Here is a 17,635-nt window from a genome sequence, read left to right on the forward strand (position 1 = left end):
GTGTTTTTAAAACCTTGACTAAAAATGTATTGATATTGCATTCTCATTTTATTGGAGAAGTTTGGCCAAAACCAAGTCATTTAGCTGATTTGGTCTGTGTCTTTTGCATGCAGTTGCAATTTCTGTTCTGATTTGAGTGTATTTTCTGTTTAGGACCGATTAAAATTGCTTCTTAATTTGTAGATAAGGCCAATGTTGCCAGAACACATCAATTAATTACTGGAGAAGATAGATTCTATGTGAATAATGACATGAGGGACCATTATGGAATCCCAGAATGGTTGAGGCTTGAGGTACTTCTGAGGATCACAGATTACAACCTCCCTGCTCAAGAAGGATGCCTTTATTTCACACAATAAAGCTGGAGTCAATCTAGAGTGTGCAGTAAATGAAAAATTACAATTTTAGTAAAAATATCCTTTTGTGGCTGACAGCATAGGGAAAGTATTGCTTATGAAATACTGAGAACTGAAGAGATGCTAGGCTGTGTCAGTTCTAGGAGAGATTACCAAGACCTGAGTGGAAAATTCCAGCACTTTCATCAGAGTGAAGACATAGATAGCAATATTGATATTTCGCTGATGGTCTGACTGTATTTGCTGAATTGGAATGTTGGACCAATCATGGTTGGCTTTGTCTGAGTGCTTAGGTAGCAATTTGTTTAATTTCTGCGTGGTAACCCTTTCCCAGAAAAGTATTGATGTACAGCTAAAAACAGAGCACCCCTGGGTTAGCAGCCTTGGTTGAAGGCAAACACATGCTTAAGTGACTTGCTGGACTTGAGCCCAAGGCCTTGTTCACAATGATGGCTCTGTTTCTCACTGCACTCACGTTCTGTCATCGAATGTGCCACTAGCCAGCATCTCTGCCTAACAACATTGCAGTCCTGTCACTTTGCTCAAAATTGGGAGTGTGTTTCTTGCCCACTATTTCTGAAAGCAGCAAACATGGGGCAGTGGAATTAGCAGAGTGTCTTTTAAACATGTTAAGATTTTTGTGGCGCTGAATCAGACAGACAAATAGATCTTTACAAACCTTCTGGCTAGTTTTAAAACTGGGCACATCTCTCGATTCCTGTTTTAGTCAGTGCAGATTGAGAATGGCAGTAAGTGGCACATCCATTGAAGTAATAACTGTTTGAAAGTAGTTAATTGTGTATCCTTGAGATGCTGTTTGGAAAAAGAAGTTTCTGAAATAGAGAGGAAGGCAGATGGATGGATGCAGGAAGCAACTGACAATCTGGAAGAAAGAAGTGGGTTTCTCAGTGTTAGAGTTCTGTCTTTTGAAAATGGACATGCCAGTTTGTGACTAAGCAGGAAGTAACTCAGCAATAAAGGAATCTCCCTCCTACAGTCATATGTTCTTTAAAAACTGAGGGAAAATCCAGATAAACATGAATACAACCTTCCAGGTTAGTTTCATCTCTTATTTACAAAGAAAATAATGCAAAAGCTTTCATTATACAAGAGAAGCATAAATTAATACCTTGCATATACTAAAGACTGAGTGTGGTTTATTTTCTTCCTGCTGTTACAGATTATTTAATTAGACTGCAATCACAGTTCTTGCCTCTAGCTTGTTAAAATACATTATTTGAAAGGAAATGCCAAATCTGAGGTCAAAAAGGAAACCAAACTTATTTTGTCTGCAACCAGGTTTTTTGGTGGAGACTGTGGAACTGTTCCTCCTTCACTGCTGGCCTGTGAGATCAACTATGGAACATGCTCAAGAAGAAGAAGTGGGTCTTGAGGAAACCCAGATGTATTGTGTGCAGAGACCAATCTACAACCAGGAGCTCCTGCAAGGACAGCTGCACAGGCGACAGAGAACCCATCAGACTTTAGGGCAGAAGATTGCACATTCTTGTCGGTAGGGTTTTTGTCTTATCTTTGTTTTATTGGTTAGAAATATTATAATTCTTAATTGATTCATGCACTTAGACGGTAATCTCTTCAAAGAAACCTAAAAGATAAAACCACTAATTCTACTTTGACCATTCAGCAAGACTGGGAAGAAGCTGTTTATGTGTGTTTTAATGTTAATGTAGAACTATATTAGAAAGTGTTCGATAAATTATTTGAATTGCCTTCATCAAAGTGCAAAAGGAAAATACGCAGCATAGGAATGTGAAGTATTAGTCAGATCACGTGACATGAATTCATAAGACCCAGAAAATATCTGTCCTTCTTATGTGGAAATACTTATGGCCAAATTTGTGCTTCACATGATCCTTTCACAGAAGAATGGAGATGTGTGATAGCTGTGTAGAAATCTAAATATTGGTCTAATAAGAACTTACTAAAGGCATTCTCTAGCTTTTAATTAACTGCCTTGGAATCTAAGTATCATCTTGTTAGATATGAAATGTCTTTAACTGTGGTTCTCTTGCTCCATGGTGCCAGGGGATATAAGTTCTCATTAGCTTTTATTTATCCATGCTTCATTTGCAGAGTTTTTTCCATTTCTTTCTCAAACCGTGTTCTGCAGGACAACAGAATTGCTTTTCTATAAAATATTCCTGTTCACATTATTTGACATTTGGAGATTAGCTTTGGTTTATGGAATGACTTCAATGGTAAAGACACTTAATTCTACCTCAGAAAACTTGTCTGTGTCGAATTAAAAGAAAGTGGATCAAAATCCTCCTTTTTGTGATACAGTCTACCATGCAGAAGTGTGGATGACTCTCTCACTTTTAGCAACAAGCTTCTTCACTGTACAATCCAGAAATGCCAACAAATCCGTGCAATTCTCTTGCAATTCCCCTAGATAGAAAAGCACTTATACAATCCCTGTGTTACATTTTTAGCCAAGGTTAAACTTACCACAGTACAATCAAGGTATGATGCAAGGCAATACTGGATAGAGATATGTACTTCCTGCCTCTATTCATTTGTCATGAGTCAGGGTTTCAAAAGGTTAATAGCTCTGCTGAGAGTCCCAAGGGTCAGTGCTGCTGGCTTCAGTGCCTTTCCTTTCTGGGTGAGGAAGGGTTATGCTCTCAAATAGCCTGAAAGTGGGTCTGTCAGTACTGGTAGGGATAGTAATAAATACTGGTTAAATTAATAGATTTGCCACGTTTAAAGCATAAGAATATACAATATTATGATCAAAAAAGTATAAAGCATGCAAATAGTAAATGGCAAAAAAAAAAGCACTGCAAGTAGTAAATGGCAAAAAAAAAAGCACTGCAAAGTATTCTGCTGAGTGAAAACCATTATCAGGAAGCAAGTTATTCTCAGGGGATTGTTACTAGGAATGATCTCAGCAAAAGGTTTTATGTGACCACTCAATTGTGCATGGACTGGAACAGTTTTACTTCCCACTGACCTCCAGTGGGAAGTAAAACTGTTCCAGTCTATGCACATTGAGTTTTGTGCTCCAGTTTTGTTCACTTCTCTAGTTCCATAAGGTTTGTCAACAGCACTAACCCATGATTAAGGGCTAAATTAACTGGAGGCATAGTTGTTTGTGCTTAAGCATGTCCAGAAATTACTGTCATCAGGAGTCTGAGCCTGCCTGTAAAGGAGCTGTTTTCCTGTATAGAGATGAAAGACAATTTTTGCAGCCTGTTTGTCCCCTGCTAGTGTCTAACTTTCTTTCTGCTTTGTAATTCCAGTTGTACTTCTAAGAAAGCCAAGTCTTATCTGTACAATTTCTTACCAATTTTAAAATGGCTGCCTCATTACCCAGTAAGGAGATACTTATTTGGAGACATTATCTCAGGTATTAGCACTGGGGTCATGCAGCTTCCTCAAGGTGAGTGTACCTCTGGATTTAATTATCTTTTCTTTACTTTTCCTGTGTGTGCCTTTGTGGCAGTTCTTGACATCCTGGAACAGGTGCTCCTGACAACAGGATGTGTATCTCAGGGCTCTCTGTGGAGATCAACATGGATTCTGCAGACAGCCCAGAATGATGATTCCCTTAAAACTGCAAGTAGTGATGTGCACCAAACCCTGAAAGAAGCTCCCTCTCTAATCAGTATCCACAGCTCTCAATGGCAGACCAACCTTTCACAGTTTAAGTGCATGTCCAAACTTTTCCTGAATGCACCATATTATTTACTGATCTCATTGTCCTGAAAGTCGTGGCTTATTTCCTGCAGAGGGTAGCAGACATATAGACATCATATTTCAGAGGGCAAGTGAGGCAAAGGAACCAAACTAAATTTAACCAGAGAAGAACATGCAAGAATTCAAAGACTGATCCCTAAGGCTAGAAGTCGCCAATTTACACTGGAACCATAGTAGCAGGCAGTGATTTATGTGGCGGAAGTAAATCAAAATCATCATCTGTAACAAGACTGAAAATCTGTGGAAATTTCTAGTAAATTCTTGGAAGTGTCAGCCTAAGTGGAGCCCACTTCTGAAGCAGGAGTAGGTTCTGGAAGACAGAGAAATCCAGTGTTCACTATTCTGTGTCCATTCCAGCTCTTGGTGAATGGACCAGCAGAATCTTTTGTTTAGCCCAGCATTTACTATTAGCAGTTTCAGAAGTGTTAGGAGTTTAGAAAGCAACAGCACTTCTACAGCAATATCATTATGGGGTGCCCACTGCTCTAGGAATGGCAGCTTCACAGTAGCTGCCACAGTCTCAGTAGATCTTTCCACAATGTCTTGGGATCAAGGAAATTCTCTGATTTGTGCAGAGCCTTGTCCAGAGGGGGTTGTAATTAAGCAAAAATAAGTTTATTTATGGGTTGATTTATTTCATATTTGCACTTCACTTGTTCCACTTTAGGCTGAGGCAGGTCTGAAAAAGTCATCTCTAAATCCAAGATTTTAATGGGTGGTAAACAGTTAAAATAATTAAATACTCTAACTTGGGCTCTGCAGATAATTTCTTCTGTATCTTCCTGGTTTTAAGTTTTATGATTAAGGTTATTTTTATTTCCACACATGGAAGCATAAACTTATCTTAAACTGATAGCTAATGTGGTTAACTCTCAGGCATATCTGTCATATACTAGACACAAACATTGTCAGTTGTATACTGAAACATAATTTATGTCATGACCTGAAAGAACACCAAAATGTAAGTAGTCAGCAGTGAACTTTGTACTTAATTTTGTGACTCTTTTTAAAAGTAAACATCATTCATTTGGCGCCTGTAGACATGCCCTTAAACTGCTCCTAATCTTTCCCTTTCTAAAAACACAAAAGTTGAACTTTCAGTTTTCTGGAATGGAAGTAATTATAGCAAGCATGGGTTCAAAGAAGCCTGGGAATCATTCCAGGCAGAACTACAATGACCACGGTGTTTAAGCCATGGCCTCCTATCAGGTCAATGTCTCTTTATTTCCTTGGCACTGACAGTCTCTAAAAATGCCAGTACAAATGAAAGGAAATAAAAGGATATTCAGATCAGGAACTTCACATACACCCACCCTCTCAGTTTTGAACCCTGATTTTCAGTTCTGGTTACATGTACTGTTAAGTTCATCATCATATTAAAGGCCAGACTGTTACAGTACAGGGTGTTAGCTGATGTCAGGAGAGGTACCCCTTGGGTGAGAGAAGATATGTGGGATGAGTTTCACAAGTACTTAATGAAATGCTCATTTGAGCAAGAGAATCAATGATACCATCAGTCCACTTTTGGTGAGAATATGAATTTTTGGTAAGGACTCAGATATTGCTTAGGGCTAGAACAAGGCCCTGTGACTTGCTGCACTGCACAAGAGCACTTGGATAGCACAGAAGATCCCTTTGGTTTAGCTCTTTTTTTTTCTGTAATGTGATGCTTTGTCTCCCAATTTAAATTATTAGAGAGAGGTGTTTTTGAGTAGCACTGGCTCTCCATGGTGGGTGAACCATTGCTCCTGTTTGGAATTTGCGCTGGTCTGCTGAGATTTTTACTGCTCATTTGGACCAATGTGCCCAAGTGTGGCAAGAGCCCACAGGTGTTACCAGCCTGCACTTGTGAGAGTGCAGAACCAAGCCAAGCCAGGATGCAGTGTTTTCTCCTTGAGGCCCATTTGTTCTGTTCTGGTGTCAGTTCTCATTAACACAAGCTATGTAGAGCTATTGTTTTGGCTGGAACTGCTTGGGACAGTTATGTGCCATATCACATGATGTACACCACTTGCTTGTGAGCCTGGTCCCATGATAAGCACACCATGAGTCACACAGAGGGTGGGAGAGAGAGGTGTTCTTCCCTGGTGTCCCTTCGAGCTGTTCCCCCCACAGCTCCACAGTTATGCTTGCCAGCCCCCACTACAGATAGGAATGATGTGGATTGCATTCCACTGCATGGGACTGGACAGGGCTTAATGACAAAAAGGATTTTGTTTTTGGAAAGGATACCAGACTATATAAGCTCTGTGGCCTTACAGATTGTCAGAAGTTCTCTGCTTATTTTACATTTTGAAGCATGTTTTGTGGAAACATAAACTGTTATGTTATCCCAGTCATTCTGGGGTGAGGGAGGAGGAAAGTGTTTAGTCAGTTAGGGGTTGCCATGAACACCATGTCTGATGGGGAAAGGAAGAAAAAGTCAAATGTGTCCCACTTGTTATGAGAGTTTGGGTGTTTCTAACCAGATTCTTCTGAAGATGAAAACAAAAGCAACAAAAATAATTTGGTGGCCATTAAGGAGTACTTGCACCCACAAAGGCAAAACAGGTGCACAGGTGTACACACAAACACACCTGCAGTGCCTGTAATTAGACTTTGGTTTCCTGACTCAACCCATCATGTTTCTAGGCACTGCCCTAGAATATCATACATTTTAAAGACTATTCACTGAAAGATCTCTTATTTTTTAAACCTGGGACAAGTCTCTAGATTTCCTATTAGGTGTGTTCAGTTGTAGTAGACTTAAATCCCTTAAATCCCTTTGCTTCAGATGTTTTATTTTTGTTGTTAACTTATCATACATATTTGTGTTTGTTTTCTAGGTTTAGCCTATGCTTTGCTGGCAGCTGTTCCCCCAGTATTTGGCCTATATTCTTCATTTTATCCTGTTTTTCTGTATACTTTTTTTGGAACCTCCAAGCACATATCAATAGGTATATCTGTATGGATAACTGAAAGTCTGTCTGTATGTGTGTGTCTGTATTTTTAGAAAAGCTGTAAAAAATAAAATCGGAGAAGTAGAAAGTGTAGTCGTTTTCCATAAATTAAAATTTAAGTGCATAGGAGAAATCCAGATGTGTGGAACATAAGCATTATTTTTTATTGGTAGCTTATACATTTTACATAGGAAGCAGTAGAAGAGCATCTTGTATCGAATTAGATCTAAAAATGTGTGTTGCAAACTCCTGAACTATGATTTCATTGGTGTGGCTAGGATGAATTTTTAAAGTGTAAAATAGAAACTGAGATTAAAAAAAATGGTGTTTACCTACTGCAGAGGTTTATGTTCACCATCTAACTAGCTTTAATGGTGCTGAGTACTGGTGCAGATTTGGGGACTAAAAAATACATTATTAAGGTAGAAAACTCTTATTTTACTTTAATTCTACATATCTCAATAAGAACCACTCCTGAAAAAAAAAATTGCCAAGATTTTAAGCAATTATTTTCCTCTCCCTCTTATTTCAGGTACCTTTGCTGTGGTTAGTATGATGGTTGGTAGTGTTGCTGTGAGAGAAGTGCCTGATGAAATGATTTGTCCGGACTCTAATACTACTAATACTACAGCTATCCTTGAATTTTACAGTGCTAGGGATGCCAAGAGGGTGCAGGTAGCTGTGGCTCTCGCCTTTCTTTCAGGACTTATCCAGGTATGTGCTCACAGTTTGCTGTAGGAGCAGCTGCTGCTGCTGGTCTTGCAGGGGGTGCTGAGGGACAGTGGGTCCCCTGTAACCAGACTTGTGCTTCTGCACTGCTCTGTGTGGGACACAGGCTGCTTTATGACAGTCTCATCACAGAACTGGGGATGGATGCATTGGAGGCAGGACTTTATTGGCATCTTAGCTGGACTGGAAAAAACCAGGATTTTCCCCCTTTTCATTTTTTCCTATCCCATAAGAAAAACTCAACTGATGTTCTCTAATCTGTCCATAAATGCATACAAACAATGCATACATACATACATACATACATACCTACATACCCATATCTGGCACTGGACCTGCCAGTGGCATGGAAGATTGGGTGCGTTGATGGCAGCTTACTGACCTGTGGCTTTAGAAAAGTCCAGGTTTGCCTGATCTGGCTTGGGCATTGAGGAGAGAGGGGGTGTGTGTATGCTATATCCAGACTATTGTGGGATTCACATGGTTGACACTTCCCTTTTTCATTAGTTGTGTTTAGGTTTCCTTCGGTTTGGATTTCTGGCTATCTACCTGACAGAGCCTCTGGTGCGAGGATTCACCACTGCAGCTGCCGTCCATGTCTTCACTTCCCAGCTAAAGTATCTCCTTGGCATCAAGACTAACCGCTACAGTGGGCCCCTCTCTGTTGTATATGTGAGCAACTACACTTACTGAGCATGCAAATTCTGTGTTGGCTGGATCTAGTTCCTAAGCTTTTCTTCCTGTTTTTATGTATTATTTGGCACTAAGTAGAATAATCTTCAGTATTGAACACAGGTCATTAAGTGCTGTAGTAATGTTTCAATATCTGAAAGTGCAGCCCAAGTGTAACTTGATAGATTCACACGGTCTGAGATGGGCGGATTTTGGGATTCTAATGAATGCAGTTTCATAATATGAAGAAACATTGTTCATTGAAGCAAATCTCTTGTGCCTTGGAGGGAAATGTGCTCCTGAAATGCTTCGCTGTAAATCAGGTGTTTTCTGCAAAGCTAGGAAATGTTACTCTCAGAATCTTTCCACTCTTAAGTGGAAGAAAAGGGGAGATCTCGGATGTCTGTGAAAGGGAAGACCTCAGATGTCTGTGAAAACCTAAGCTTTTGAGTAGATTGATGGCTCAGCAATAATGAAGCTTCAGGATTTCATCTACATGTAGGTTATAGAAAATGCTTTGTGGGAATCTTTTTGTATGTTTGTGCAGATACAACAAACCTTTTGCAAACAAGTCTGCATTAATGATTAATTCCAAAATTTGCTGTTCAGTTCGCAAAACTGGGAACCAGTCATACTAATTGCCAAACAAATAGAGGGGAAGTTATAAATTCAAGATGCATACTACCTGGACATCTTGAATGTATAACATCCTGACAGTTGTAGCAATTTTCAATCTGCATAAGGAAGAGTATGTTTGCCTTCTTTCAAAGACCTCTCCAGAGGTTATTTATTTATTTTAATGCAGTGGAAGAAGGAGGAATAATCAGTATGGGCAATTATTTACCTTCTCACAATTTGTGTATTCCAGCAGGTTTTTTTTCTAATACCCTTTTAGAAAGCATTTTCAATTAAAAGGTATTTGGAATAATGGCCAGTTCAGCAGCATTGCAGGATCATGGTTATTTAACCATATTGTTATGGCAACCTCAATGGTTCTATCAGCAGCTTTATTGTTTTAGAATAGTTTATGCAGCTCTAAGTAAATGTGACTTGCCAAAGAATATTTGAAGGTATTAGAAGGAGTTTGCATTTATTACTTTCAGGTAGCTGCCACTGAGGAATATGTGTGAAAATGTTAAGGATAAGAGACATGGTTTAGTTTAGGCTTTTTACCCCATTAAAGTTTTTTCTCCAAATTTTTGCCCCTTTTAAGCAACACTGATATTGTAAATGATTCAAGTGCAGTTCTCTCACTGAGATACTCTAGTCTTCTGTGTTTTGTTGGAACAGTGGGTATTTTGGTGAGGCTTTCGTTCACTGTGGTTATAAATTTACAATGAAACCACAGCTGAAAAAGCAATTCATAATTTGCTCTTCTGTGGCAAATCTCCATGAAGATTCTATTTTCTTAAGAATAATTATGATGCTTCTGGTATGTTACAGACCCTGGTTGCCGTGTTTTCAAATATAACAGCCACCAATATTGCTACAATGATTGTTGGATTAACGTGCGTTGTTCTGTTGCTGATTGGCAAGGAGATCAATTTCCGCTTTCAGAAGAAGCTCCCAGTTCCTATTCCTATGGAGATCATCGTGGTAAGCCAGTTGGGAAATTCTGTGGCTAAATTATATAGCTGTTCTAAAGCTGTAGAAACTGTCTCATGTTCTATCTTATCTTACTGAGCTTGAGAGTAACTTCCATTGAACATAATTCATTTGAGCCTTGATCCAATTGAAGGTTTGTATTCTCTTAAAATTAACAACTGGAATGCCCATATGGAGAGCATAAAGTCAAAAAGAAGAGTTGAAAAACCAATTAAACACCCCCAGTCCCCTATAGCAATGGGTAGATATATATGTGTTGTAAAACCCTCTCTATCCAGGAGTTTGGGCTCCTGACTGATTCCCTGCAAGACAGTGCAGAGTGTCTGAAGTGGCATTTCCCATTTGGAGTTCAAGAGTGGCATTTCCCACATGAAGTCCAAGAGCTCTGAACCCTTTCCTGAAGGAAGGTGCTTACAGATGCCTGTAAGATGCCTGCAGAGGTTCTGCAGGGCTTGCTTGCTTTTTGAAATGCAGTAGCAGAAAGAAGAGCAGGAACCATCAGGACTTAATACTTTTTCCTTTCTTTGTTTCTGAGACTGATAGCTGGCTGCAGCACTGATTCTGTTTCAAACAACTATTTTAAAATACCTGTGTAAAACAGACTATCATAATACACACAAAGCCTACAGCTCAGACAAGCTTTTTTCTTTAAAAGTGATTTGATTTAAAAATGAGTTCTCAGATTACTACAGGTCTCAAAAAACCTGCACATAATGGAGTCAAGAAAGAAAATAATTGAAGGTATGGGCACAATCTAGATAGAAGGAACAAAGAAAAGGGATGCTGGTGAGAGATGAGGGAGATGTGTAATAGGGTATTTTTTGATAGGCAATAGCAAAACAATGTTCCGTTCTTTGCTGTTGCATCAGTTCTCTTTACAGGTAACAGGCTATGCACATGCAAATAAGCCAGTGCACACAGGCAGGAGTGTCCTTGCATTTGATTTTTCCAATACACTCGTTTGCCTGAGCTTGGCTTAGGCAAAGGGAATTTGAGTGATTCATATCATACCATAGCGTGTTCCATTTAACTTTTTACAAAAAACTATAAAATCAGGATGAGTTGGACATGATGAAGGGAAAATCATGATACTTCCTTTTTGTCTGCTTTTTTAGCCCCTAACTCATAGAAAACTGACTGACAATAAATGTAACCCCTTGTGTTTATTAATCATAGTCAGCCAACCTTTATATCTCTTCAAGTGGCTGTATCTCTTTTTAGATAATGTTTACAAATGTGTTTGTGGATTTTTAGGTCATTATTGGCACAGGAGTTTCAGCTGGAATGAATCTGCATGAGTCATACAAAGTGGATGTTGTTGGGAGTATTCCTCAAGGGTAGGGATGATACATTCTTATTAAGACTGTGTCTTTTCTGTATTGCTTATAGTTCTTACCATATTAATTTATAAATCTTAATTTCATCTCCAAGGTTACGTGCACCAGCAGTTCCTGACATTGAGCTAATCCCAGCAATATTTGTGGATGCAGTAGCAATTGCAATAGTTGGATTTTCAATGGCTGTATCAATGGCCAAGATCTTTGCCCTTAAACATGGTTACACCATCGATGGGAATCAGGTAAAAGTAGCAGAGTTGATTTGTTGAAAATTCTCAGTAGCACCTTTGTTATATCATTAAAGTAGGGTGTGATATTGGCAAAAATGAGAGTTTCTTCAATAGTGGAATCAGGTCAAATTTTTGACAGCCTACACATTTTAAAGCCAGGAATTAATGTAAGTTCTTCTTCTGGCTGTGTTTAGAAAAAACAGTTTCACTTTTAGCTTCATTTTGGGAAACCTGCTTCTGCTATACTTGGACGTATGCATGACCATTAATTTTTGGGACAGGCATTACTTGGCCATACTGTCCTGATGAGCAGCTGCATTTTCTCTGCTTTCTGTAATAGAGCAAAGCATAGAGGTCCCGTGTGATAAATACAGTACCTTATGTGTCAAAGAACTCTTGTCTAGAGTTTAAAAATTCCAATTATGTTTTATATTTTCTTTTTATTCAAAGTTGCAAATGGGCAACATTTTATTCAAAATGTTGCAAATGGGCAACATTTTCTGGGGCAGCAATTGGCCCTGTCTGTACTTGGCATTCTGAGCATGATTTGAGTGATAAGGACTGTGTTTAGAACTCCCTAAAATTAAAATGATATGTCCATCTTACCTACTCTGGCCTTCCTGTGCAGTTTAGAATCAATACTTCAGTTGGATTATTAGTCTATATCATTGTGGTGTCAAGGGAGGCGGAGTTCCTGTGCTGTAACACATCTCCTAGAGCACACATCTGACACAGCACAGATCAGCTGTTCCCCCTCTTATCAAAATGATTGTCTTCCTCTGAGAGTAAATGAAGTTTTACATCTGGTCAGGTGAATCTCAGCCTTCATGTCATTGTGCTCTGTTACCCACAGAGAGAAGAGGGCATATCTGTAGCATGAATGTAATTGGCTTTATTTATCTTAATCATTGCTGACCTAAGTTAAGCATCTAAATCTTTTCCTCAGGAGGTGCCAGATGCTCCTTCACCTGGGTGATAAACTGTAGCACTCCTTGTCACAGTAGCAGTGCATGCCAAGTGTTTAAATGAATCCAAAAAGGATTGTACAAATGCAAAGAGAAAAATCTCATTGAGGACTGTTGGAAATGTATGACTCAAATCACTCAGTTACAAATAACAAGATGCAGAGTAGTCTGGGGAGGCTTCATTAAAAGCAAATCATTTCTTAAGCATCAGAAATGCAGTACTGAGCTAGATGGAGCTCCTGACCTCACCCATTGGAGCAGTTCTCATGTGGGATCTTCCTGAGGAATCAGCAGACGCTCATTGGTTTTTTCATGTACAGCAATGGATTACCACTCATGGAGCACAGGCAGGGCTGCTCATGATTTTAAACACATAGGGTGGGAAGCAAAGAAAAGTGTTTGCATGAGAAAATATGTATATTCATGTATATTCAGGGTTAAAATTCAAATTATCCCCAAGATGAAGAAATCCTTAAAACAAGCAGTGCTGTCATTCATTTTCGTTTTCAGTCTGATTAATTCTTGTAACATTTTGGGATAGGAAATGTCTCCAGCATTTCATCAGAGACTTTATTTAACAGATGACTACATGCATCAGCTTGTGCTTGTGTGAGAACTACAAGTATAAGCTACAATTAGGTTGCTTATGCTCTACAATGAGATTGCTAGAAAGCAATGTAAATAGGATATGGGTTGTTAATGTCTGTGGATAGTTCCAGCTTGGTACCACTGCTAAGTATAAGTGTATATTTGGCTTTCTTTGCTCTACTGTTTAACACAGGAACTTATTGCCTTGGGAATATGCAACTCTGTGGGGTCATTTTTCCAAACCTTTGCAATCACATGTTCAATGTCTCGGAGTCTTGTCCAGGAAAGCACTGGTGGGAAAACTCAGGTATGTAGAATACCCAAATCCTGAGCTCTTTGGAGCTCCAAAACTAAAGTCTGAAGCTTATCTAGATGGCTATATTTCTCTGCCTGAGCCACAAGAATTAACTGGAGTTTCCCATGTTTCAAATCCAGACTGGGTCAGGATAGTAAGTGGCATGAGGCGGAAAATGGGTGAACTGAATGGAAGGAATCAGAAGTCATTTGTACAACCAGCCTTGTTGAAAGCACAAGGGGTTAGCTAATCAGTAATATTTCCCCTTGGAAACACTTCTGAATACTCTCTGGCTTTTTTTTTGTTCAGATTGCAGGTGCACTCTCTGCAGTTATGGTTCTGTTGGTAATTGTGGCTATTGGATACCTTTTTGAACCACTTCCACAGGTAAGGGAGTTTTGCATATTAGGCATTGCATCGACTGTGAACAGAGGCCCATGAGTATTGCTAAAACTTGAAATTGTGGGAGACTTAGTAAACAACAGTTAGGCTTTGATCCAGAAACCTTTAAATTTTGTATGCATTTTTGCTGTAAATTAGCCTAGAAAAAAATAGTGTTTTGAACAATTCAGCGTGATTTTTGTTGTTGTTTTTAGTATTGGATATCCTGAACTCTGTCTTTAGAACATAAGAATACCTTCAAGCAATTCTTCTTTAGAACTGTTTAGGTTGGAAAAGACCTTTAAGATCATTGAGTTCAGCTGTTAACTCTGCACTGCCAAGCCCACCACTGAATCATGCCCCTAAGTGCCACATCTACTTGCTTTAAATGTCTCCAGGGATGGTGACTCAACCACTTCCTGGGTAGCCTGTTCCCATTCTTGACAAACACTTCCGTGAAAAAACTTTCCCTCATATCCAATCTAAACCTCCCCTGGCACAACTTGAGGCGATTTCCTGTCATTCTGCCACATTTTATTTTGTAAGAAGAGTTCAATCCTCACCTGGCCACAACCTCCTCTCAGGCACAGAGAGTGATAAGGTCTCCTCTGAGCCTCCTTTTCTCCAGGCTAAACACCCTCAGCTGCTCCTCATCAGACTTATGCTCCAGACTGCCAGCTCTGTTCCCTTCTCTGGACTCTCTCCAGCCCCTCAATGTCCTTCTTTTAGTGAGGGCCCCAAAAGTGAACAGAGGATTTGTGGTGTGGCTTCACCAGTGCTGAGTACAGGGGGACAATCACTGCCCTGGTCCTGCTGGCCACATTTGATTGCAGCATAGGAATTCTGGGTTGAAGTTAAAAAGTTAAAAGAAAGTCACAGCTTGGCTAGTAGAAGGCTGGGGCTGGATAATGGCTCAGCATAATGAGTTGGGTTTGCTGCTGTTTATACTTATTTGTATAAAAATATATTTATGTGAAAAAGTATATTTCTGACTTTAAAAAAGATCTGTTTCTGGTGATATGCAAAGGGTGATACACAATTCCTGTTTCTTGTTATAGGAGTTGGACCTTGGGTTACAACCATATGACTATTGCAGGAATTGTTTCAGTATGTTGTAGAGAAACTTGAATTTGAGACTATAGTCTGCTGCTTCAGGTTCTGTAAGTGTAGGAGCATGTGATTTCTCTTGCTAGGAAGGAGTAAATCAAACTGAACTGAACTGGTTTGCCAATTCTGCAGCTGCAGTAAAAGCACATGTCCACTGAACTATCTGAAAAGTTGTGGGGTTTTAAATAGAACATCTATTTAGTGGACTTATATCAGTTATAAAGCACAGAAGTAGTTATTTGTGATCCTTTGTAGTTCTTATTTGGCATTGGGTTTATTTTGCTTCTGAAAATTGCATTTTTGTAATGTTCTTAGACAGTGCTAGCTGCAATTGTCATGGTGAACCTGAAGGGAATGCTTAAACAGTTTGCAGATGTCATGCACTTCTGGAGAACCAGTAAGATTGAGCTGGTGAGTATTGCACAGCTCAGTGCTTATGTTTTACTATACTAAATTTGTTGCTATCCCCAAAATGGCATAGAAATTTACCAAGGAATTACAAATTAGTGTTGTATTGCAGGTAGACATAAGTCAGGGAGCTGTAAGTACCCTTGGAGAGTGATCTGTCGGAGACAAAAATATTTTTGTTGTTGCTCAACAATCTTGTAACTCAAGTCAGAAGTAGTTTGGTTGTGGTAAAAGCAAAAGCTCTGGCAGTTTTGCTGTAGAAACTGCCCTATAGGCTGTGGGAATGTCTGAGAAGAATTTGAAAACAGAATAACAAAGAAAACCACGTGAAGGTATTTGCCATCTTTTAAGACAAACCAAAAACCTGGCTGGAGTGGGCCAGAGCTAAGAGTGTATTGGAGGGAACATTTGGTGGCATTTCTCTCCTGGATGAACTGGCTGGTGAAACTGAGTTAGAGCTACTTGCAAGCCTTGAATATTTTTTTTTATCTTAAGATTTTGGAGTCTGATGATGGTAGAACAAGAATCCTTGGAGAACAGGACTTAAGGCATTAATTAATATTTGACAGTTTGTCATATGTTAGAGTACCTTGAGATTTTATTCCCTTCTGAAAGGTCGAGGCAATTCCCATCTGGCATCATGATGGGTTACATTAGAGCATATTCCTGATCAGAAGTGATACATAGGTTTTGTGGTTGGGTTCTGCTGTTGTTTTTGTTAACAGGAAAGAGGATGCATAATAATTCACACTTTTTTTTTGTTTTAGGCCATCTGGGTGGCAGCTTTTGTGGCTTCTCTTTTGCTGGGACTAGACTATGGTTTGCTTAGTGCAATTACATTTGCAATGATCACCGTTATTTACAGAACACAAAGGTCAAATTTCTTCTTTATCAAAATTAATGTTTGCTGATCTTCTATGTGGTTTTGTTTGCTTAAGGGGTGCAAATAAACAGAAGTCCATCCCACCCTCTTCAACTGCATGCTGAATGGAATTTCCTTCCTAATATAGGTCATGCGCTTTGGCTCTGATCCAGGGTTCACATTTTCTTTTTCTGAGAACAAAATTTTTAGAGAGCATGAACTTGTACTCTCAGAAATAAACAGAAGATTTTTCATTTCACATAGTGGTTAATCTTCTTGTTTATTTCTTTTAATGCTTAGAGTTTAGAACTTTAAATCTTCTTTCTGCCAGTTTCAGTATGATTATGTTTTGTGTGCACTAATTGTCACAGGCAAGCTGAAGTTGTGTCAGGTTATCATGGGATGAATGCTTAGGTATTTTAAAAGAAAGTTCTAAATTGTAGAATACAGTGGCTGTTCTTCTAGTTTTCAAGTCACTTCTCCCCATTCAAAGTGACAAAGCTCTTATTGTGAAGCTTTCCAGGTCTACAGTGAAATGATTTCTTGCATGTGTGGGTAGGACTGGCATGTGAGGTTTCTGGGCTCAGGGTCTGGGACAGGTGGAAACTGTGTAAAAGTCTTGGTTCTGTCTGCACTGGAGTGAAAACAAATTGTGAAATTTCCACTCTGCATAAATAAGAGTATTTTTCTGCTATCTCTATACAGTTTTATTCTTGCAAACAGAACAGTAATGTACTTTGCTGTCACAGTTCTTGTGAGTTGGGAATATTCATCTGCTTAGACAATGTCCTGGGAGCAGAGTGGCTCTTCAAAATTGCAGCATGTTTTCTGTCAGTGTGAGCTTGCATATTTGCAGGACAGTCAATAGAGTAGCACCAGTTGGTGCTTGTCCTGGGGTGACAGAGAATTTGCCCTGTCCTTTTGCATCTTCTGACTCATGTTTTTCAGAAAATGACATTTCAGCACTAAGCTTATAAATTGATTTTGCACTGACAGAAACAGCCTTCTTTTAATTGTATTCTGCTATAAACTGCTCACTGCATTTAACCATGTTTAGAAAGTCCTGTACCAGACAGGCCCTGCAGAATGACCATTTAAAATAAGTTTCAGTCTGTGTTAAACACTCACTTTTCCACTTTGTAAGTGATAATACAGAAATACTTGTTTCCTTTCTCTCTAGACCTAAGTACAGAATCCTTGGTCAGATTCCTACCACTGACATCTACTATGATGTAGAAGAGTATGAAGAGGTAGGAACATGTTCTTCTGTATTGAGAAGTTTCATTCAGTGGAGCAAAGACAGCTGTGACAATTTGCTGCTTTGTCCTACCACACTGCACATGCAGTGCTGGCTGCTGAGCATTCGCCTGTGTTGAAAGGAAATAAATAGATTTGGGCTTAGTAGTAAAAGTTGCTTTGTTCAAAATGCCAGCTCTTTGTA

At 39.2% G+C, this 17,635-nt stretch overlaps 1 protein-coding gene across 2 annotated transcripts in view; it reads left to right on the forward strand.

The window, feature by feature from the left end:
- SLC26A5 (solute carrier family 26 member 5) overlaps positions 1–17,635 on the forward strand; it is a 33,675-nt gene that overhangs the window by 9,971 nt on the left and 6,069 nt on the right. For both annotated transcript variants that reach the window (XM_030960818.1, XM_030960819.1), the window contains 13 exons: positions 1,656–1,869; positions 3,620–3,759; positions 6,902–7,012; positions 7,548–7,729; positions 8,252–8,416; positions 9,860–10,012; positions 11,276–11,358; positions 11,453–11,600; positions 13,335–13,448; positions 13,746–13,823; positions 15,240–15,335; positions 16,100–16,206; positions 17,375–17,444. In XM_030960818.1, the coding sequence (XP_030816678.1) occupies positions 1,715–1,869; positions 3,620–3,759; positions 6,902–7,012; positions 7,548–7,729; positions 8,252–8,416; positions 9,860–10,012; positions 11,276–11,358; positions 11,453–11,600; positions 13,335–13,448; positions 13,746–13,823; positions 15,240–15,335; positions 16,100–16,206; positions 17,375–17,444 (1,602 nt within the window). In that variant the 5' untranslated portion in view covers positions 1,656–1,714. The remainder of the gene's footprint in view (positions 1–1,655; positions 1,870–3,619; positions 3,760–6,901; positions 7,013–7,547; positions 7,730–8,251; positions 8,417–9,859; positions 10,013–11,275; positions 11,359–11,452; positions 11,601–13,334; positions 13,449–13,745; positions 13,824–15,239; positions 15,336–16,099; positions 16,207–17,374; positions 17,445–17,635) is intronic.

Source organism: Camarhynchus parvulus, chromosome 1A (assembly GCF_901933205.1).
Source record: "Camarhynchus parvulus chromosome 1A, STF_HiC, whole genome shotgun sequence".
In the NCBI taxonomy this organism is placed as follows: domain Eukaryota; kingdom Metazoa; phylum Chordata; class Aves; order Passeriformes; family Thraupidae; genus Camarhynchus; species Camarhynchus parvulus.